The sequence below is a fragment of the Lepisma saccharinum genome, chromosome 11 (genome assembly GCF_977018435.1).
Source record: "Lepisma saccharinum chromosome 11, izLepSacc3.1, whole genome shotgun sequence".
In the NCBI taxonomy this organism is placed as follows: Eukaryota; Metazoa; Arthropoda; class Insecta; order Zygentoma; family Lepismatidae; genus Lepisma; species Lepisma saccharinum.
This window is the reverse complement of record NC_139239.1, coordinates 15,443,973-15,466,721: the sequence shown is the minus strand read 5'-3', so window position 1 is coordinate 15,466,721 and position 22,749 is coordinate 15,443,973. Positions and strand designations below refer to the sequence as shown.

The window sequence follows — 22,749 nt, the reverse complement described above, 5'->3', positions numbered from 1 at the left end:
CGTCGATCTGCATGTACGGAGGTTGTGCGCTTCTCAGTGGAATCCCTTCCAGATGTGCTGTGCCTGGAAATGTTACATGCCATTGTGTGCGTTTTCTCGCCATTCTCCGTCTTCATTCCTTCGAGGATTACCCACATTCTTTGGGGAGCTTTCTTGTAGTATATGTGCAGCCTGACGACATGTGGCCATTGTTTAACTTTTGTTTTTCGTACTGCAAAGTAGTGTGTCAACATTAAGGGATTGAAAACGTTTTTTTTTTTATGATTTTCCCGTATTTTTTTCCATTTGGGATGGTGTCCCAGCAGTAGTGAGACGTGCCACAAATTGGTTTCTTTTCTTCTTCGTACCGCAATGTGAACCGTGTACAACAGGAGATTTGCAGTTATTTTCCTATTTCCCGGGTGTGGGACGGTGTCCCAGCAGTAGTGGGACATGTGGACATACGTCGCCATTTTTTAATGGCTACATTCGGATCTCAACATTATGTAGAAGATAGTAGTAAATTTCTTGTATTTTCCATCAGGGTATTCCCCATTTTCTTTGAGAGTCCCCTTGCGCAATTTACACTGGGTCTCAATTGATGCACCATTGTATTCGCCAGGTACGATTTTGTTTGTATTATTTTATTCCGACATTGATATCTTTCTTCCTTCTTGAGTTATTGTACTTTACACATGGTGTGAGGCGATTTTCGCACGCCTGTCACTCGAAAACGGTACCGATTCCGACATTTTTTCACATGGCATTTTTTCCTTGTTTTTACTTTTTTTTTATATATATATACCGCGTGAGGCACCTAAAAGTACCACCTGAAATAGCGAAGAAACCAGAAACAGTAGCGATGTGAGGTTTGCGGGAAACAATAATATCAAATGGGGCTCGTAAATCGGAGGTATGGGGTGGGTCGAAAAATATCGACAAATGGGGCATCTAGAGCAAAGTCATATTATTTTTAAATGGAACGATATATAATAACATGCATAATATAAAAGAGCACACGCAGAGAAACACAACGCCGTTGGTCTCATGCATCTACTGCACATAGGAACGAAGATATGGCCATGTGAAAATATGTAAACAAACTAACAAGTGGCCCACTTGACCGTCAGTACCACGGCATGTACAAGTATGAGATGTCGGAAGCCATTGGACAAGATGAAGACAGAACGTGTTAAAGGAAGAAAAATACAGTAGACATCGTCAGCACTATGCATTTGACAGTGTTACAGCATAATGAAAATGACCATGACAGTATGTCGAAGAACCACTGCGTAAGAAGCGAAAATCTGTCAAAATGTGTGTTCAAAGTGGTGGCCGTCAGCTGCGATACAGGCAACGAGGCGCCCACGCAAAGATCGTTGCACAGAATGTAGCATCTCGTAGGGAATGTCCCTACAGGCCGCAGTAATGCGGTGTTGCATATCCTCTAGAGTTGTTGGCACATCCCGGTAGACAATGTCCTTCAGCTTTCTCCACAGGAAAAAGTCTAACGGTGGCAAATCTGGGGAACGAGCCGGCCATTTGACAGGCCCTCCACGTCCAATCCGATTTGGAAATGTATTTTCCACACATGCTGTAGCGCGTCTTGCACTGTGAGCTGGGCACCCGTCATGTTGGTACCACATGTCCCTCCTTGTCTGAAGTGGTATGTCCTCCAATAGTACAGGCAGTTCATGTTGCAGCAGAGGTCAGCATTCAGTGTCCCTTGTATAAAAAAGGGCCAATGAGATGTTCACCCACTATACCACACCACACGTTCACACTCCATGGGCGCTGGCGTTCCACTTGGCGAAGCCAATGTGGATTTGTCACAGACCAATAGTGCATGTTCCTTAGGTTGACAATTCCATGATTGGTAAAAGTTGCCTCGTCAGTGAAGAGGATACGTGACAAATCGGGTGTGTCGTGTCGTAACAACCATGTGCAAAACCGAACACGGTCCACAAAATCATTCCCGTGAAGTTCCTGATGGAGGGAGATATGATATGGGTGAAACTTGTGTGTGTGCAGAATGCGCAATACACTTCGCTGACTCATCCCAGCATCCCTGGCAATTTCACGGGAGCTAACGTGCGGATTCACAGCAACAGCGACGAGAACATTTGTTGCAACTGCCTCACCTGTAGTTGGCTTGTTCCGCACACGTGCTCGTGGTGTTACACTTCCGGTGTCTCTTAATTTAATAAATAACTTACCAAACAGACGTCGAGATGGCTGTCGTCTGTCCGGATATCTCTCTGCGTACACACGGTAGGCTTCTGAGGCATTCTTTCGGCATTCCCCATAAATAAGGATCAAGTCCGCTTTTTCTATGTTTGTGAACACCATAATCTTCGCTCTTACCACTACGGCTGCTTGCTATGAACATACACGATCTCGTGGACCTGCTATCGAAACTTGCTCTGCGTAAAGGCAGTTCTGTCAGGCACCTGAGAAGTCTTACGTGCCGTGGTACTGACGGTCAAGTGGGCCACTTGTTAGTTTGTTTACATATTTTCACATGGCCATATCTTCGTTCCTATGTGCAGTAGATGCATGAGACCAACGGCGTTGTGTTTCTCTGCGTGTGCTCTTTTATATTATGCATGTTATTGTATATCGTTCCATTTAAAAAAATATGACTTTGCTCCAGATGCCCCATTTGTCGATATTTTTCGACCCACCCCATACCTCCGATTTACGAGCCCCATTTGATATTATAGTTTCCCGCAAACCTCACATCGCTACTGTTTCTGGTTTCTTCGCTATTTCAGGTGGTACTTTTAGGTGCCTCACGCGGTATATATATAAATTTGTTCCGGCATAACTCTCGAATGCCTGGAGCAATTTCAACCAAACTTCGTGCACTATCACTTACAATCTGGAAAGAAATACTGTGGGGGTAAGACACCTCTGGCACCCATGGGGATAGTGGTGGGGAGGGGGTGGCATGTAAAAATAATCGAAAACGACCGATTGGAATCCATTGTTTTTGTGGTCGCTAAGATAAATAGTGACACTCCCAATGCCGTTCAACTCCAAGTTCATTTTACACTATAGTTACCATTCATTATTTCCTGTCTAATAGAAGATTGGGATACCCGGGCAACGCCGGGCAATCAGAAAGTGTACTATAAAATGTACAGTCACGGACACTGCCGGCTTGTAATGAATACATTGATTTTTAATGGAATCGTTACAAGCCGGCAGTGTCCGTGACTGTACAATATCGATGTTACCAATGTGTGAAATATTGTATAGTGAATGCTTTACAAGATGCTTTTAACCATTCATCCTCTAAGTCGTAGAGAAGATGTCCCGACCAGCTTCCGTACAGAAACAAGACATAATTAGAACATGAAGTTTTGTCAGGAAGGGTGAGTTGCTCTTCCAATATCCTTGTACTGGGTTACAAATATCGTCCCACGATTTGCTGTCCTTTGCAGATCTTTTTCAGTGATATTCCGGAGAAGTCAATAGACTATGGAGGCAATTTCCGTCTTCTTTGATACACGATAAGAGGGGGCGGGGGAGTTTAGGGTTCAGTAACCCCAAACGACAATGTCTTCGCTGGAGAGCGACTGTGGCCAAATATTGCGTACTGGAAGTGAGGGACGAAGAACGAGAGAAGAAAGCTGGAAATGGAGAGAGAGAGAGAGACAGAGAGAGAGAGAGAGAGAGAGAGAGAGAGAGTTGGCGGTAAATCCACTCCGAGGATTCCGTATCAGGTTAAGCGGCGAGAGGAGAGGACATCAAGAAAGAAGTCTTCCGAGAGGGAGAAAAGGGGTGGGGTTCGGAATTGAAATCAAATTTATAGCCCCCCCTTCCTCCCCTGCACACCCCGTAGCGGTTTTGGGTTGCGTGTGGGGGAGGACCTCTTTTCACCCCTCTAGGCGAATGGATGCAAATGTGTTCAGCTTCCGTCCCCGAGGACCTGACTCCCGGGAGTGGATGGTTCCTGGAGGGAGTTCCCCTAAGGGGGGATGACACGTGTTGCAATCCTCGGTTCGACATCCCCTGCAAAGGTGAGAGGAGGATGTGGCGGAAGGAAATGTTTAAAAGATGCAGAGTCGAGAGGAAGAAGATAATACTATGTTTACGGACTTCTGACGATGGAACACACATGTCGCCATGTAAAAAAGGAGAGAGGGTTGTCCATTAATTTTTTTTACAGAAAGTATGACTTCAAGACGGAAAACATAGATTTCCTTGCGAATATGATCGTTAGTAGGATAGAACAGTTAAGTGGCATGTTCTAAGAATTTGCCCGGTATACGGCAACAATTCTTATTTATTGTATATTCGAGGGCTGGGGTATAAGTCATGACAACTATATTTTTCTTAAAGTTAAACGATGGTACCACAATATTATCGTTTATCCCGGAGAACGTGGCATCTGTAGTACGTGAACATGTCACTAGATGGCAGTGTGATAAACTGTTATCGTGCATAGATCAGTGGCAATTCATTGTTAAGCGTTTGTGTATCAAAATAGCCGTTTTCTGGAGAGAAATGCCAGAGAATGCCACAGGGAACAGTTATGGCGCCAGCCTGAAATAAATGTGGGGGCTACAGATTTTGGGGTCAAATTCTCAATGCCAGGTAAAAGGTAAACTACGATATAACTTTACCAGTTATGTATTTTACAGTGAGACGCAAAGATATTTAAATCATTTCGATGTTGCATTTTGTTCCATCAAATATGAAAGTACTTTTAGACATGAATCTTTTAAGTCAAATAAAATACAATAATTATATTGTTTTCTTTTCATAGTCAATTATTGAGTGAAAAATCATCACAGACTTACTATTAATATGAACAGAACAAAATACATAATAAAAGCTACACTCATATCAACTCGCTGTATATACCAACAAATACTACAGGTAACATTATTTCTATGAAAAGAGTGCGAATACTTTTTTGCTAAAATGAAAAAAAATATACTAAAGAAAGAAACTACGATAAGATACATATGTTTTTATAAGCAGCTACAAGCTTGTTTAAATCCAAAGATATTGAAAGTTCTTCAATCGACAGAATAGCTAGAGCACTCAATCTCTCGTTGCTAATAGTTATTTGTTATGGTTGTGTTCTATGAAGATTGGTCGTTTGATTGCTGGTGATTTCTAATCTATTCCAAGATAAAAGTGTATATGTGATTATCTGTTGGACTTTCAACCACTGCTTGCTTTGCATACGTATATACAAACATACTGACTCCTTTCTCCAAACATCTAATACATATTACCACATAACAGAACACATTGTCTTGAAGACGGTGACTGAATGAGGCTATAAAACTTTCGTGTATGTGTGTATGTAATTCTGCATCTCAGTGGTTGAGCGCGTTAAGTGCCCAACTTCAACTCACTCCACTAAATGACCTGGGTTCGAGTCCCGGCCTGAGTATATGTGTTCTTTGTGAGTCTCTCTTCATCAATTTCACATAATCTTCACTCATGCTCATCGTCGCAATTCGCCAAAAAGGTCAGAAAAGCGACGCTCAATCAATATCAAGTACTATATATGTATGTGTGTATATATATATATATATAATAGTGGCCGCGGTGGCTCAGTCGGTAACGCGTCTGACTACCATGCTAAAGGTCCCCGGCCGGTTCAAATCCGGGAACTTTTCTAACGATGCAAGCGGTCCCGGCGCCCACCCAGCGTCGAATAACATGGGTACCTGGGGGAAACCCTGGGGGGTAAAGGCGGTCAGGGGCGTGATGCTGATCACATCACCGCCACTCACGACCGGATCAAGAAAGTGTGGGGCGTTACCCCAACACCCCCTATACGCCTTCATGGCGTGGTGCTATGCACAGGGGAGCACTTTACTTTTTACTTTTACTCACACACACAGGGTGGTGCAAGAGTAAGTTGACAGGTCACAGATGACATGTGCCAAGTAGGTTGTTTAGCATTACCATATATTACAGCCGTGACATTATGTAAATCCATGGGCGCAATATCTGGGGATCGTTGGGGTCACTCAATGCTACCACTCAAAGTAAAATGCAAAAAAAATACATAAGAAAGACTGTGGACCTACTTTGCACCACCCTGTATATAGAGGGAAAGAGAGAGAGAGAAAGAAGATATATATATATATATACACACACACACACACACACACACACACACACACACACACATGACCAAACAGTGGTTAAAAGCGCAACCATTTCTACAATATGATCAGTTACAAAGAAGAAACTTGTGTACATAGTTTGCAACGTATATTAAAAATATCTTACTTTCCAAATATGTTTTTATTTCTTAGTGCCTTTATGATTGAAGAAAGAATTTTTCACATTTTCGGTTTTAAATTGAATATACAAGTGGCGTAAAGATGAAGTTATGTTCCCAATTTAAAGTTCTTTCTTCCAGTAGTTGGGCAACGTATATCTTCTCTTTTTATTTAGTGTATCTCTTCTTCCTTTTTATGTGTGTTCTTTTTACATGTCAGACTTTATTTCTTACTCCTTCAGTGTCTTCTTTTCCCTCACTCAGTGTCTCATTCTACATTTGAGTCTTCCTTCCTTACTCCTTCAGTTTCTTTCATCTTCTTTAATTAGTGCATTCTTCCAAATGTCAGTCTTTCTTTCTTACTCCATATTCTCTTTTCTTCTCTAGTCAAGGCCTTCTTCCAATTGCCAGTTTCCCTTTCTTACTCCTTCACTGCCTTCCTTTCTTCCTTCTTCATTGTCTTCCATTCTTCCTTAGTCAGTGTCTTCTTCCAAATATCAACCTTCGTTTCGTAATCCTCCATTTCCTTTCTCCTTTCTTAGTAAATGTCTTCTTCAATATGTCAATTAATTCGTCAGTATTTACTGAAGGAAATTCAGTCATATTTTCCTGAACAAATTGCATAAGATGTGTTTTTCTTTCTTCCAATTATTATATTACCTAAAAATAATTGTTTTTAAATAACTGCACTAATATTTTCGTACTGTAAACTCAGAATTCGCTCCCTGTATGGTAATACTTTTAGTGCATAGCATGAGGGTGTTGTGAGAGTGAAACCAATATCTATTATTGTGACCCCCTGATCTTTACCTCACGTCATATTAAAATGTTAACCTTTCTTTCAGCTCCTGAAGTGCGGATTATGGACGAAAACCGCCACGAAGTTTCCGACCGCTACTACATGGCTGGGAGTGCCGTAGAGCTGACGTGCATAGCAAGCCAGATAGAAGACCCTAACGATTACGTCATGTGGCGCCACGGAGACGCTGCCCTCAGCTACAACACCAGCCGGAGAGGAATCAGGTAGGCAGAAAACTTAGGTAAAAGTTCGACTTCCTTTAGTCTATACTTTGTACAAGTTTTTAAGCAGACCTCTTCGGTACGTTTCGTGAGGAACTATGTTTCGGCTCTGAAACGCTGCATTCATAGCTCTCCGTCGTGTATACTGGGGTGGCAGACTAATCGTGAAGCTGGAAGTGAACCGCTTGGCCTTGAAGAACGGAATACCTTATCCGTTTGGAGAAAAGTCAAAGCGCGAAATTTTCCGAGGAAAAACGAAGTGGTCTGTTTAAAAGTAAGAAACGGTTATAGTTGGAAACCTCTTCATTCTGGTACCAGTGTTTAAGGCGCAGTAGTAAGCTCCATCTTGAAAAAATTAAACATGAATAAAAATTATTATTTATTTATTTACTGCCCTCAACAGAGGCAAACCTCCAATTACAGACGGCATATTGTTTATACAGGAAAAAAACCCACAAAAAACATAAAGAAAACAATACAAGTAGCAAATATACAAACATACATCTACCAATAATACAAGTAATCAATTACATGACCACAAATAATCAAATTAAACAATCTAGATCTTTCACTTGTCTTTCACCATACAAGAACAAAGACTTGTGCAATAATTAGGCTACATATGTTAAATACCTACAGATATATAATTGTAAAATACTACAATGGAAAATAATGGGGAAAGATAGTGATAACGAAATGATTACAATATATTTGTTGTCATAATTCTGATTCAATCATTTTTATATAGTTTGAATGGCAATGATAAATCTAAGGCCTGGTTATTAATTGCAGCGTATTATACAAATCACACATTCTACGCGTACTTAGTGGGCTGTTTTTTTATATTTTTAAGTTTTAGGTTTTTTGAGAATCAGTAAGTTTTGCCCGCGTAAATTGTTTTTTCTCGTATTGAATTGCAGTTGACTAAGGAAACACTATTGTCTAATCTACCATTTACAGTTTTATGTAAGTATAAGTGATACAGAATATTCCGCCTATTACAAAGGCTCTTAAAATTAAATTCTCTTAAAATTAAATTCATGCAGAAAATTTTCATATGGCACATTATGTTGTAATGTCTTATTATACAGAGCATTCCGTGACATTCGCTACTAGATCGGCGGCAAGAGGCCCGGCGGCAGTGGTTGTCTTTCCCGGTGAACGGGTCTGCGACAGTCGCACACTACAATCTGTTTTTTCGTTATCTTTTCCTTTCTGTTGACGTTGCAGACTGACGCCAGTACAATCCTCCCTCGGAAGTTGTGTTGTGTTGTGTCGTTTCCGTGTGTTGAAGATTGTGGCTTAATATGCCACCACAAAAGTTTACATTACAACAAAGGATTTATGTTGTCGAGTGTTACTTCTGAAAGAGGAATTGTGAAGAAGTGAGACGAAGTTCTGCAACGAAATTTCCTGGTGTTCCAGTTCCACATAGGACCACTATATTAAACCTCGCAAAAAAGTTTAGAGTAACAGGGTCAGTTCTGAATAAAAGTGGAAAGAAAAACCAAGTATACAATGACAATCCGCTCACCATTCGTGAGTTAAAATACAGTATTGTACGAGAAATCGGGAGAATTACAGTAGACAAACTTACACGTGTAAGTGCCAATTTCCTTCGGAGATGCCAGGAATGTGTTGCAGCAGAGGGACATCATTTTCAACACCTTCTGTAGTCAAGGTTAGTACACATTATGAAAACTGTAATTTTAATAGCCGGCTGCCGCGGACCCCGTTCATCGGGAAATACAAGCGCTGACGCCGGGCCACTTGCCGCCGAGTCTCGTAGCGAATGTCACGGAATGCTCTGTATTTTATATAACATAAATACCTCAAAAATTTCTTCTGTGTTCTCTCCACGGTATTTTCATGCGATTTGTGGATTGGTGACCATATAGTAGAAGCATATTCAAGTGTACTTCTTACAATACTGTTGTATATGGTTATTATACAGTTTATACTTCTGAAATTCTTAGTATTTCTAATAACAAAGCCGAGTAATTTATACGCGTTATCAACAGTGTGAGAAATATGCTGTTTGAACGTCCAGGAAGGATAAAAAAAAACACAAAGGTATTTTTCTATATATACCTGAGGTAGCAATTGATCATTTACAGAGTACCTATGCATAATGAATAGTATTTCTCTTATTTGTTAACTGCATAGAGCAAAACTTATTTATATTAAAATTAAGATCATTTATACAACTACATTCATATAATGTATTTAGATCTTCTTCAAGTTTATATGTATCTTCTACACTATACATGTTAGCGACGATACATTAAGGGAAAGATACCCTTCAGACACGAAGTAGAGACATTACAGCTTAAGAACTTTAAAGTCTCGGGTAGAGGCACATTTCACAGTGATTAGAATCCTACTTTAAAGTGCAGATTCAGTCCCGATTGACCCATCTGACGATAAAGTTGACATCAAACAAACTTTGGTTGTGGTTAAACTGATAAGCACTTTACATAATCAGGAGTTTATTTTCTTTTTAATACCCACAAGTATATCTGGCATCTTATGCGGTTCCTCTCGCTGCTTCCCTCGAGAGGTTTATAGTGATTTATGCAGACTATCGTAAAATCTTCGTAGTTTCCAGGAAGAAGAATATTTTGCAAACTTTCAGAGATGTGTCTAGATGTGGTTGATTTGAGAGAACATATCGTAACTTGAAGGAGCAGTAAGATAGGAACCTGACATCTCTCTTGCTGAAGTTTACGCCTCATTGTCTCCATACAGGCAATAAAGGTGTGGTTTAACTTCACATGCTTTCAGTTTATATCGTATACATGATAAGTACTATGCGGACGCTGATACGGTCGTTATCTTATGCGATTCACATAAAGAGTAATAGAACAGTGCAAGATGGATTTCGTGTTGACTGTCAGCAAATTTACTGTGTGTTTACTAGCGTATCTAGGGACGCGATATAGTTGGTTTGTCAGGCAACTTTTATGATTGTGTTCGCAACAACTTTGAATATTCCCTTCACGGAATAACTTTTGATAACAGATCCGGGGCTCTTTTGAAAACTTTTGAAAGATATATTCTTCTCTGTTGTGTATTGTTACTTTAACAATGCTCTTGTCGCAGATCAATAGCCTCAAAAATTTCCTTTGATTCTCTATCTTCTATATATATAAAAATGTATGTATGTGTGTATATGTGTGTGTTTGTTTGATCCAGCATAACTCTCGAACGCCTCGTGCGATTTAAACCAAACTTGGTACACTTATGACTTATAATCTGGAAAGAAATACTGTGGGGTAAGACACCTCTAGCAATCCTAGGGGGGGGGTAGAGGGGTGACATGTAAAAATAATCGAAAACTACAGATATTATTGTGGAATAAATAGTTTTCGGGGTCGCTAAGATGAATAGTGACACTCCCAATGCCGTTCAACTCCAAGACACCCCTGGCACGCCTAGAGGGTGACATGTAAAACGACCGATATTATTGTGGAATCCATAGTTTTCGGGGCCGCTGCGATGGAGTTGAACGGCATTGGGAGTGTCACTATGCAAGTTCATTTTACACTATAGTTAGAATTCATTATATTCCTGTCTTAATAGAAGTTTGGGATAAATAAATACCCGGGCAACGCCGGGCAATCATCTAGTTAGAAAATATGGAGAACATGTTCTTCTTAAGAGTTCTGAATCATTTTAAAATTTTTATACAGACCTTATATAGAGCATCAGCCGGTAAGGCGTCTGACTGCCATAAGTGAGACCCAGGTTCGATACTTTCAGGTGGTAATTTTCCCCCCAGTAATCTCCCCGCATGAAGCGGCTCTGGTGTTCACCAGGCCTCTCATAAATAGTTGCCTGGGAACAACCCTACGGGGGTAAAGACGGCTGGAGAGGGGTGTTGATCACATCACTTCCACAAATACCACAGATTGTGATTGTGTAAGGACCTACCTATATCCCTTCCACTTAGGCCACCTACCTCCACACCCCACTGATTATAGTCGGCCTCCGTGGCGGAGTGGTTAGCACAACGCGCTACGATGCTAGGGGTCCCGAGTTCGAATCCCTGTCATTTGTGATTGTCCCTTCATCAACTTCATCATATCATCACTCATCGTCATCTTCGCAATTAGCCAAAAGTGGCAGAAAAGCGAAGTAAAATAAATCAAATCATACCCACTAATTTTAATAATAAAGGAAATTACTATTTGCTGCTATCACTATAATTGTTGTAGAGTTTATGTATCAGGTACTTTTTTGTTTTCTCCAACAGACATACTAGATGGAATGTTATCCCCTTGTCAGTCAACCCTGTGGTTGTGTTTATTATATTTTTGCTAGAGCACAGTCTGCATTGTAATGCATGGAAATTTCCACACTCACACGAGTCGTCTGTTTCCATTCCAGCGTCAACATGACCGGGAGTCCAGCTACCGTAATCACGACCCTCACTCTGGTGAATGCGAACAAGAAAGATACAGGCAATTACACCTGTTCTGCAGGAAGCCTGGCAACAGCGACTGTGGCGGTCCACATACTCAATGGTAAGTGCACTTTTGCAGTTGCAATCGCATTTAGAACTTCTTTTTTTAAATGTGCATGTTGATTGTAGAAATTAATTACATTTCACAGGCTTCCCAACGAGATACAGTATGACGGAATGACTTAGCTTACGGCTAAACAATATAACAGAACGACAACAATGACAATACCAACAAACAGCATTTTCGAATAAAATTCTTGAGTTTCATTGTCACCATTGTTGACAAATTTATCGTTTCAGTTGTTGTTTATTCAAATCGACACTGTTATTGTTACCATTATTGTTTATTTCCATAGGTATTGAAACTTGGCGAAATTCTATAGAATTTGTCTTTACTAATAACTCCAAAGTAAATCGGTGGGGGGAATACAGTTGCACGATTTGAGTATTACTCAAATTAGCAAATAGGAGGGCTAGTGCCCACCTCTCTTCCACGCGGATGTGCCAGCGTATCAGTATTAATGATAGAACGTCATTTTATACTATCCGTCAGTACATCTCTATATGCTAATACGTTAATAAATGTCTTGATATATTGACATAATTTCTTTATATGCAGGACTAACACCTGCATATCACGTACAAGAATCGTGCTCTTACTCCCAAACCTAGTCGCCTTATGTCGCTCTTGACTGAAACTCGGATCAAAAAAGCTCCGGAAAATTCTGATGCTCAATTCTCTTTGATGTTTCTTAAGAACTCGCTGGACAAATTTCACCTTGTCGTCGCACCCAGGAAACTTCAAAGGGAGGGGACCTGCCAACATTCGAACGGAGAAAATGCACAATATTTTGACAAAGCTTAAATTGTGATTTCCTTCGATCAATCCTCTCGCTTTGGCACTGTTTCTCTCCACCTACTACGAGATATGAAGTGTTTCCAACCTCTTTATTAATTATACACCCAATAATCTAATGAACCACAGTTGTAGTTGGCGAGCGTGGTGAACACTGAATCTCTGATAAAAAGACAAAAATCATGTAGTGATTTGAAAATTGAATTTATGTTACTGCATGTGAACTATATACATTGGTATCTAGAGCGTACAGTACAGTTTCATTTTTGATTACAAACCGTACAATTACAGGTACTTTCAATTTTTTTTGTAATTTACAGTGTTAGTATTTCATTCGTGATTTAGTAACAGTTTTTCAATTTGTTTTTCAATCATATGCTATAAAAGCTGCATCTGTTGATTACTTATAAAGTCTTTGCAGTAAACAATTATGCTCAAATAGCAATGGTGTTTCTTCTATACTGAGTTAACAAACTATACGTTATGCAACCTGCTTGTCTGTGGTCTACTCGAAGCTATGTGACTAAAAAGATTGGCGCTATCTTATCGCTGAACCTAAATACACACCAGACCTGGACAACCTGCTGTATTTGTGGAAGAGCGCTCTCGTATGCACGTGTGTACTGCAGAGTGAGCAGCGGTACTGTAGCAGAAAGAGGCTTCGCCGGTCGCGTTCGAACATTGCGCAACATCTGGTCAACTGATTCGTTAGTTGCAGTGCACTCTGGTGGTGTAATCATGGTAAAAGAAATACGATTTGATTTGATTCTTGTTATTTAGCGTTGTTTTTCTCCCACTTTTGGCTAATCGCGACGATGAGGATGAGTGACAATATGATTATATTGATGGAGGGACACTCGCAAAAAACACCCATGCTCAGGCCGCGGACCACTGGCGTCGTAGCGGATTGCTAACCACTCCGCTACGGAGGTCGGTTCTGTAAATTTGAGGCACACTGTGCAGGTGGAAAGCTCGCACCGTATGTGCAAGCGATATACTAAAGTCTGGTTTACACGCTAAAACATCAAAACAACATGCCGATTGGAACCCACATTTGATCCTATCAAACGAATGACCCATGCTGGTGGTTTATTTCGATTCCAGGAACCAAAGACATGTACTTCAGCCTTCAGGTCATCTTCGTCCCTCGACAGTTGGATTACTTCGTCCTCTTCCTGCCCGAGAATTCCTTTTGGCGTCTCCACCACGGCAAGCGTCCACCGAACCAAATTACATGAGACGTTGCGTCGTCCGACTAGAAAAAATCATCATTCCTTTTACCTTCCAAAGCTCTTCTCCTTGTGGATCAAGAAAGCAGGAGGGCTTGACATCCATTTTATTTCGCTTTCTGCTCCGTTTTCCTTGGCGTGACCTCGAGAAGTAGAGGGGGAGAGAGAGAAGGGAGAGGTAGGTCTATTCACGAAAATTGGAATGGAATGACCGAGCATCTCTCCTGAGTAAAATTTGGACTTGATGGACAGTTACGAATATTAATGTGGCAGCGGATGTTCTTCTACCGTCCGACTCTTTTGCATTCGCTTTTCCATTTTCAGACTGGACATTTCTTGATCCTCCTGTTGTCCTGGTGCAAGAGTGAACCTTAATAGCACAATTCTTTCTTTATTAATGCACTTTCATGTTGTCTCGAAACTGACTTCGCGTGTCAATAACGGAAAATACAAAGCTGAATAAATGCAACAGGCATAATACACTCCGCGACAAAAAGAATCATCCCTAGTGATAAAAATAATATTTTCGTTCAAGCAGTATGTTTTATTTTTTTGTAATTATTTTTATAATTGTACACGTAATTTTAACATTTTCTGATATTTTACTTACTCTAACAATGAAGGTAATTATGAAGAAATCAACAAAGAAAGCGGTTAGTTGATTAAATTGTTAAGTTTTATGGCCTTTACTGCCTTCCGTTATTGTTTATTTATTTCTTGAAAAATGTAATATACTCTACGTTTGCAATAAAAATATAATAACCAAGAATAAACGTAATTTGTGTCACAATAGTAATAAGAATAATAATGTGCAAAAATGTAGGAAAATGTAAGAACTCTCTTCTTCATCTACATAGCATGTAATTTAAAAGATCACACCCTAACTGTTGTAAATATTACATTGTTGAAGTAAATCCACAAATGAAGAAATACTGCTTCAAAGAAAATTTTTACGCTTTATTACTAAGGAGCGATTATTTTTTGCCGCGGAGTGTACATATCGGAATTAGAGTAAAATAGTGGAACCGTGCAATGAAATCGTATAACATCACCTCAACGGTACTGGGCTCGCATCCTGGGCGGCGTTAGCTCATAGCTACTCGCTTAGATTTAGCCTTAATTTTTCTTCATCAGGAGAGGTACCTAGATAAGTGGTAAACTATACAACTCTTAAATGAATGGCGACACACAGATTGGAGTTTTTATGATCTTTAAGACTGAACCGGCAGGGACATAATTAATGAAAGGAATTACTTGTCTCGCATTTGACTAGTTGATGGATAATTCTCTATGTTCACTCACACACCCAGTCTCCTCGTCAATCTCTTGAACTTCTCTCCTATCCTCTCGCTCCCAAAGCCAAACACCGACTCTCCCTCACCTCTCACCTGCGATATCCTCCCTTCGCTCTCTCCCCCCTCTTTTTCTCTCCCCTACTTCCTTTTTACAACTCATGATACTGGAAATGTATTCTACTGTCACTTACGAAGGCCATGGTTGCTCAGGAATGTGAGGCACACTTCGAAATGTTGGCGAAATCAGTTAATGCTTAAGCAGTATCCGTACGGAGGAAAATGAAGGTGTGGAAAGTCATTTTTGGAGTGATTTTAGCTTGTCGCAAATAGCCGTCCACAAGTTTCCTTACCCCACGTTGGGGTGAGTTTTTCTAACCTTACATTGGGGTGAATTTTCCCTCACCCTTGTGGAAGGAGTTTTTTTGTTCCCTTTACAGTGAAAGTGCAAGTATTCACGCCATACCTTAGAACGTGTTTCTCCTACCCTCGACCTCCGGTGTGTTCTTTGCGAGTGTCCCTTCATCAATTTCATCATATTATCACTCATCCTCATCTTCGCAATTAGTCAAAAATGGCAAAATAGCAAAATAAATCAATGTTTTACCTACCCTTTATTATAGATGAGCGAGTTTCTTCTTTCACTAGAAGCAAAGCTTCACACCTATAGGGTTCATGGGAAAGGGAATTATACACCAGATCCTAACTTACCCCAGTATGGGGACGAGAAAACTTAACTATCACATAAGAAAAACTCTTTCTAAGAAATCACATGGTTTTGTTAACATTAGCGTCGTTCTCGCAGTGGATGGAAAATAAGTGTAAAATTATGGCCTTTTTCAGAAGAGCTCTGAGTGACCATGCTAAGGTTCTAAAGATCATCAATTTCTATCTCTTGTTATATTATGTCAACCCTTCTTGTGTTAAGCTTCCCAGGCTATGTTCCTGACGACCTTCTGTACGGACATAATAACAGGTGTGTGTGTGTAGGTAGGTTAGACAAAGAGGTAGTTCTTCCAGCGCATAATGACATACTGAGCTTTCCATTTCGAACCGACCGCAGAAAACTCATTTACATGTTTGTTTTTACGATCCCATTTGCATTTTCCGCGACATACTGGGACGAGGACCAAGTTAAAATAATAGCTACCCACTTAGTCAGTACCTGGTGTGTTCCATTAGAGGAATGCGCCGCGTTTAAATAAGACAGGTATTTTTGGCGAGGCAATTAAGTTGGAAAGGGGGCTTTTACCTATCTGAATGACGCTTCCTTCATCGTAAAACGTAATTTCGCCTTTTGGAAAGTGTATGTATGTTAATCCGGAGATTGTTTTACGTTTGATTACAGTTACCTTGAACTTGTTACAAAGGATATAAGAAATTATACCTCTGCTATAAAGATGCTACATTGTTCCTTATTCACGCGAGTTCCAGAATGTAATTCAAGGGTACATTGAAACAAATGGGCCGTTTTTCACTTTAGAGGGTTTGGTTTATTACATTTTATTACAATAAGAAAATCTCTTCTCGGATATGAAAATATAATGTTTTGTGGGTCAATGCCCCCCAGCTGTCTTGGTTCTAGTCTTAACCTGCGTAGAGCTTGACCACGATAAGTATACCTCTGTGGCGCTCTGGTCGATTTTTTAACCGTACGCTGGCGGGGGGCGATGCAATCAGCTGCTTGCATTGCTAGCGTTTTGATAATTGGGCAGCACTGTCAAAAGGCACGAGAGAAGGGGAAGCGGGAGGAGGTAACACAAATGACTGTGCACTTTAGTTTGCGACTTTCCGGGGACACTCTTATTTTGGTTCAGCTGTAGAATCCCAACCCGCCTGCGTTATGGTGATGCTCGAACTTTGTCTCTCGAAAATTCACTACGATATTCCAAATTTTGAAATCTTCCAACTCTTTAGAATTCCTTCCGGAAAATTCGAGTGATCTTTAAGTGCTTTGCTTTTGCTGTTGTCTAGATACCTGTGGCTTGGGATGTCATGAAACTAGCGCTAGGTAAATGGAAGCAATGGCGCTTTAACTGGGGGCACAGGGGTACATTCTACTCTCCAAAATCTGGAGGATGGTGTACAGTACCCTCTATATCCTTTGATCCGAATTGTACCCTCTGTTCACCCCGTAAGTAACCTCCATATACATGAATGGAAACCACACTTACCCTTCTTGTAGTACTATACTCAAAGCAACTCCAATTGGCGGATGGGAAACAGCGAATGAGCGATTAGTTGAACTTTCTTCGACTGAGATCGGGAATTTTCGAGTCACAAGGTACCGAACGTTGTTCGCGGGACGAAACAAATGAGCGTTGGGTACACCACATATTGCCAAACATACTGTAAATCGAGAAAGAGTCTTTTCGGGTAACGATATTGTCAGCACCAGAAATCATCGGAGATTAATGGTGCAACTGCACACGCGGTTCTACACGAGGGAGTTTCACACGTAAACACTCTACAAACACGCAAATAGACAATTTGCCAAAGCAGAAGTACGCTTGGCAACGTTGCTTCGGGAGAGCGATGTGACCCCTTCAGCTTTTGCCTCGCAACTGAGTTTGTTGACATCCATCGAGCCACCCCCCGAAGACGATTGGGGGACAGAAATAGCCGTCAAGGTCAGCCGCCAGTTGAAGTTGCGTTCAGTATAGTTAGAGTATTTACTTGACTTAATCTGAGCTCTTGAGAAACTTTGTAACGAAATGAAAACTGTTTGAAATAGTGGAAAATGATTGAATGAAGCCTAGAGATTATTTGTTCCTATTGAAACTGTATTGAAAATAGCCATCAAATATGTAAAAATAATCGTGATCTTGTATTGGCAGTACAAGATTATGAAAGTTTTATTTTAAAACTTGGGAGCTGTAGGCATGGGCGGAGTTTGAGCTTTTGCTTTGGGGGGGCAGACTCTGGGAGAAGCATATGATGTACCTGAGGGTTATTGAACATACCCTAGTTTATAAGGGGTCCGGAGGCCTTCCCCCGGAATTTTTTTTTTTTAAAAAAAAATAACTTATAAACACTGAGTTTTAGGCCTTTTAGATTTGAAAATGTTAAATTTCCTAGCTTAAGTAAACAAATATTAATTAGTATATTGGTTGTCACTTTTAAAGTAAGCAAGACAGTACGATTATTGCATTTTGCATTTCATTTTTATATTTATACAATACTCGTATTACTTTAAAAAGTTACGGTGCAATAGTAAGCTTCAGAAATTTTATAAAAATTAAATTGAAAAGTTCTTTTGGTGCCTCAGCAGTAACTGTTGACTCAACACAAAGTCATTTTACGTTTTTCTTTCTTCAAACTGTACACATCAATCAAATCGTCTAAGACCCGCTATTGCGGCGCAATTACCGCACATGCCATCATGCCAAACGTCAAGATTTGCGGTATGGCTTCATAACAAAAATGTAGTAACTGAACTTAATCATGTGTTATTTTTTAGTCTTCTTTAAGTTGTGGGTCAGCCCCCCCCCCTAGCCCCTCCAGAACTCCGCCTATGGCTGCGTGGCCCGTAAAGGAAGTTACCGAGAAATATAAATAGTTCTTGCGTCATTGCATGGAAGTCTCATTGGGTGAATTCACCCTTGGGTTTGTTTCATCAGTTCATTATTCATCTTCTTTGTCGCGACTAACATTGATATGTTGAAAGCAACGTAAACTTATAAAGATAGAAGCAGAAATAAAGTCTGCTTTTAATTTCACCATTAAAATCGATGAGTTTATATTACTCCTACGTATGTGAATTCAGAAACTGGTTGAAATGCTTTTTGTAATTAGGTTTTGATTAATACTTGCCACATGGTTTCGGACTGCAACCACATATTTAGTTTTCTCAATGTTAACTTCCAAACCTTGTACGCATGTAATTAGTTTTCTTAGTCCTAACTTCCAAACCTTGTAAGCATGTATTTATTTTTTCTCAGTTCTAACTTCCAAACATTGCAAGCATGTATTTAGTTTTCACAGTGCTAACTTCCAAACCTTTCAAGCATGTATTTCGTTTTCTTAATCCTAACAGCCAAACCTTATTAGTAGGGAAAGGATTTTAAGGTGCAGCACCTTTCCAAAAATATAGCTGTTTTCACGCCGATCGTTGGAGATATGTATTTTAGGAAATGTAATCAACTAAAATGAACACACTTTGTTTCACCTCTTTGCACCTTTTCGTCAGATTATCATATTTATCTCCTTTCTAACCCCTCTTTGATGTTTCAGCACATTTCTCCTTCCTTTCATTTTTGTTAAAAATTTCGACAGAAAAATAAATGATTTTCACTTCTGGAGCACCTACATAAAATCCTATAGTCTCATTTTGTAGAGCAGAACGAGAGCTATGAAAATGGTATTGCAGCCCCAATGGTTCTCAAGATAATGTAGCAAAACCCGCGAGAGAAAACACAAACTTCAACAAAACCTATTCGGCAGAACCACAGTTCTCTATGCGGTCCGCGCGCGTTATATACAGAAAGCGCAGAAGAAGAGAGAATTGAATAAAGAATTTTATCAGCACCTTTTGGAAAACATTTTCAAAAACCTTTTTACTTTTTCCGACCATAATTTTGAACCTTAAAATACTTTCCCTACTTATTAGCATTATTTAGTTTTTTCAATGCTGACTTCCTAACGTTATGAGCACGAATTAGTTTTCTCAGTGCCAACTTACTAACCTTGTAAGCATGTGTTTAGTTTTCGTAGCTCCAACATACAAACCTCTTTCCTGCTTCTAAAATTATTTTAATAATAATCTTAATAAGAATGTTCCTTCGCGAATTTCGCTCTAGAACTGAAAACGAGATAGCATATACAGTAGAGCGTCGATTATCCGAACGTCGGTCAACCGAACGACCGCTTAACCGAACTGTGTACTCGCTCGCACCTGTTACTCTCCCACCCTACCGTCCATCATCCCCCTCACTCCCAAACCAAGTTTCCCACAGTAGTCGCCGCACTGAGCCACCGCTGGCGGAACATTGCTTCTAATGGGGCCTTCATAAGGCGCTGCTGACCGGCCAAGCCGCCAGTCGCTGTGTTTCAACAATCAGCACACTTCTGTCGGTGTATGTATTGTTCATGCAAAATGCGTATGTAATATGTACATATTTTTGTTTAATAAACTGTACCACATACTATATATTCCTACTAAAGTTGCCTTTGTACGTTACTTTGTAATACTTAAAGAGATGCCTGTTTTTATGAATAAATTTACTGCAATTTACAGTTTTCCGAACACCCATGTCCCCCAATTACTTCGGATAATCGACGCTCTACTGTACTTCATAAATATTGGGAGTCTGGTTGCCTTTAGAGAACCAGGAACTACAATACGGCTTGAGATCATTAACTTCAACTTGGTAAAATTGTCCATAAGGAACTATTGGAAATCGCTTTCGTTTCCAGCGCTTCTTTCGCAACTGATTCAATTGTGCCTGGACGTTATTATCCGACGACTGCTGCATCCGCGACCTTTGATGGGATCTCGTCTGTGCTGAATCGACCCTCTGTTTCTCCTCTTTGACTTAACACAACAGACGTGGCATTATTAAACGGATGAAATATAGAAGCGAATCCTTTTCCACTTCAACCGACAAACCTGGCATGAGAAGCTCGAGTAGTACTTTCTGCCAGAAGCACAAGAAAAACCAATACCGTCTGTATGAAATATGAGATCGTTTCAATTCGGTTTGTCTAGTGTTATCTCTTTTTGTTATTTCGTTTCATTATGTTTCGCTTTAGTTTTTGGTCCTCTGTCAAAGGAACGAGGAACAAAATGTAGTTCTGTCACTCTCTCTCTCTTGAAATTCCCCTTAATACTTTTCCGAAGTTCCACATGGGACATGACGTCGAAAACATCTGAAAAATATTTTTTAAACTTTTTTTTACCGTTACGTTTTTTTTTTAGTTCGTCAGTTTCTTCTGTACCAATCTCCGCATTCGCTCTCTCTTTTTCGTTTCTTTCTTTGATCGCACAAAGAATCACTTGTTCAAGACACTCCACTAGGAGATGAGCTTCCGAGGTAAGCCTTGAAAAATGAGAGATTAAGAGGTATTTCGAACTTGATACGTGCTTTATCGTCGGGAGAACAAACGCTGACATAAGAAACAGTTAAGAAAGGAGAAAGTTGTGAGATGAGGGATGAGGATTCGCAGAACACTTTTGTGCTTCCTTTTTCAAAGGGAAAAAAAGTAAGTTTTCGATCCGCCTGTTCATGACGGTGTTGTAGACCAAAGTGTGTTTGCAAAGCGTACGGAATTCTAGTGTGGAAATCTCTGAACTATGAACAAATGTTTGCGTAGTTGATAAAATATTATTACAGCCACTTCCAAATCTAGCGAAATGTTTTCCTTCATTTTTCTTATTTAATGACGAATTTCAGCCACGTTTGGCTAATATCGACGATGAGGATGACTGGTATAATGAAACATATGAAGGAACACTTACAAAGAGCACGCATGTCCAGGCTAGGATTCGAACTCGGGGTCCTGACATCTTCGCGCGCTATGCTAACCACTCCGCCACGGAGGTCAGCACTAGCGTAATATTAAAAAACGGTCTACAAATACAACAAGAATTATACTTCTATACGACACATAGGCAAATATGACAAAATTCTTTCGTATGCATTGCCTCACTGGGGAGGTAAGTATCTTCATATTCTCGTTCTCGGACATAGCGTAGGTGATATGATCAACACTACGTTTCAGCCACCTCAGCTTGTGGAGTAGTTGGTTAGCGCAATGGGTGTATAGTAAAATCTAAGATAGATCCCCACCACAGGCAAAAAGGAAATTGTTCACTTGAAGACGAGAAAAGTGGTATTGTCTCGAAATTTAGTGTGTTAGAATAAGTGTAGCTAGAAGCACTAGACAATTGATAATGTCCAGGAAATATTCGACTTAACTACCAATGGTCCCCTACGGGACGATCGAAAATGTAGGCCTAGTCCGCCGATTGTCCCGTACGGGACCATCTGCTGATTAAAAAATGTATGTGCTATTAGGACCTTCATACTTGCATGCGAGGTTATAAACGCTGACAGATGTTCAGATAGGACTTTGAAATGTCATTTGGAAGGAAACCCACCCTCCCAGGACATCCTCCCCCCCTCGACTTCAAAGTTACGTATGGAAGCTGGCGCGAATTTTAAATTCGTACACTTATTTGACATAAAATGTTATAACTCGTAGACTATTTGACCAATCTATTTCGGGTAACTTTTGTTTTGCAGCTAGAACACCAGGGCATGCAACGGTGCAAAAATTAAAACGCCAAAGGCAATAAGAGGGGTTGGGTGGGCCGCGACCACCAACTTTCAATGGAAAGAATCATAAACATGGGGAGTTTGCCCCCTCTTACCTCGCTATTTTTGGAAGGGGAGGCAAATTTTAGCCTTATTTTCAAAGAATGGTCTATTCTAAACCGAATGAAAGTGATTTCATGTTCCTGGGTGCATTACATTATAGAATATGTAAAAAAACGCCCCATTTTTATGATTTTTTAATTGAAAGTTGGGGGCCGCGGTCCAGCCAACCCCTGTTATTGGCGTTTACGTTTTGATTTCTACACAGTTGCATGCCCTGATGTTTTAGCTGAAAAACAAAAGTTACCCGAAGTAGATAGGTCAAATAGTCTACGA

At 40.2% G+C, this 22,749-nt stretch overlaps 1 protein-coding gene across 1 annotated transcript in view; it reads left to right on the top strand.

Moving 5' to 3' along the window:
* The window catches only part of LOC145995146 (lachesin-like), a 99,498-nt gene that overhangs the window by 45,412 nt on the left and 31,337 nt on the right, over positions 1-22,749 (top strand). Inside the window, exons 3-4 of the mRNA XM_083131692.1 lie at positions 7,081-7,258; positions 11,645-11,781. Coding sequence (XP_082987818.1) covers positions 7,081-7,258; positions 11,645-11,781 — 315 coding nt within the window. The remainder of the gene's footprint in view (positions 1-7,080; positions 7,259-11,644; positions 11,782-22,749) is intronic.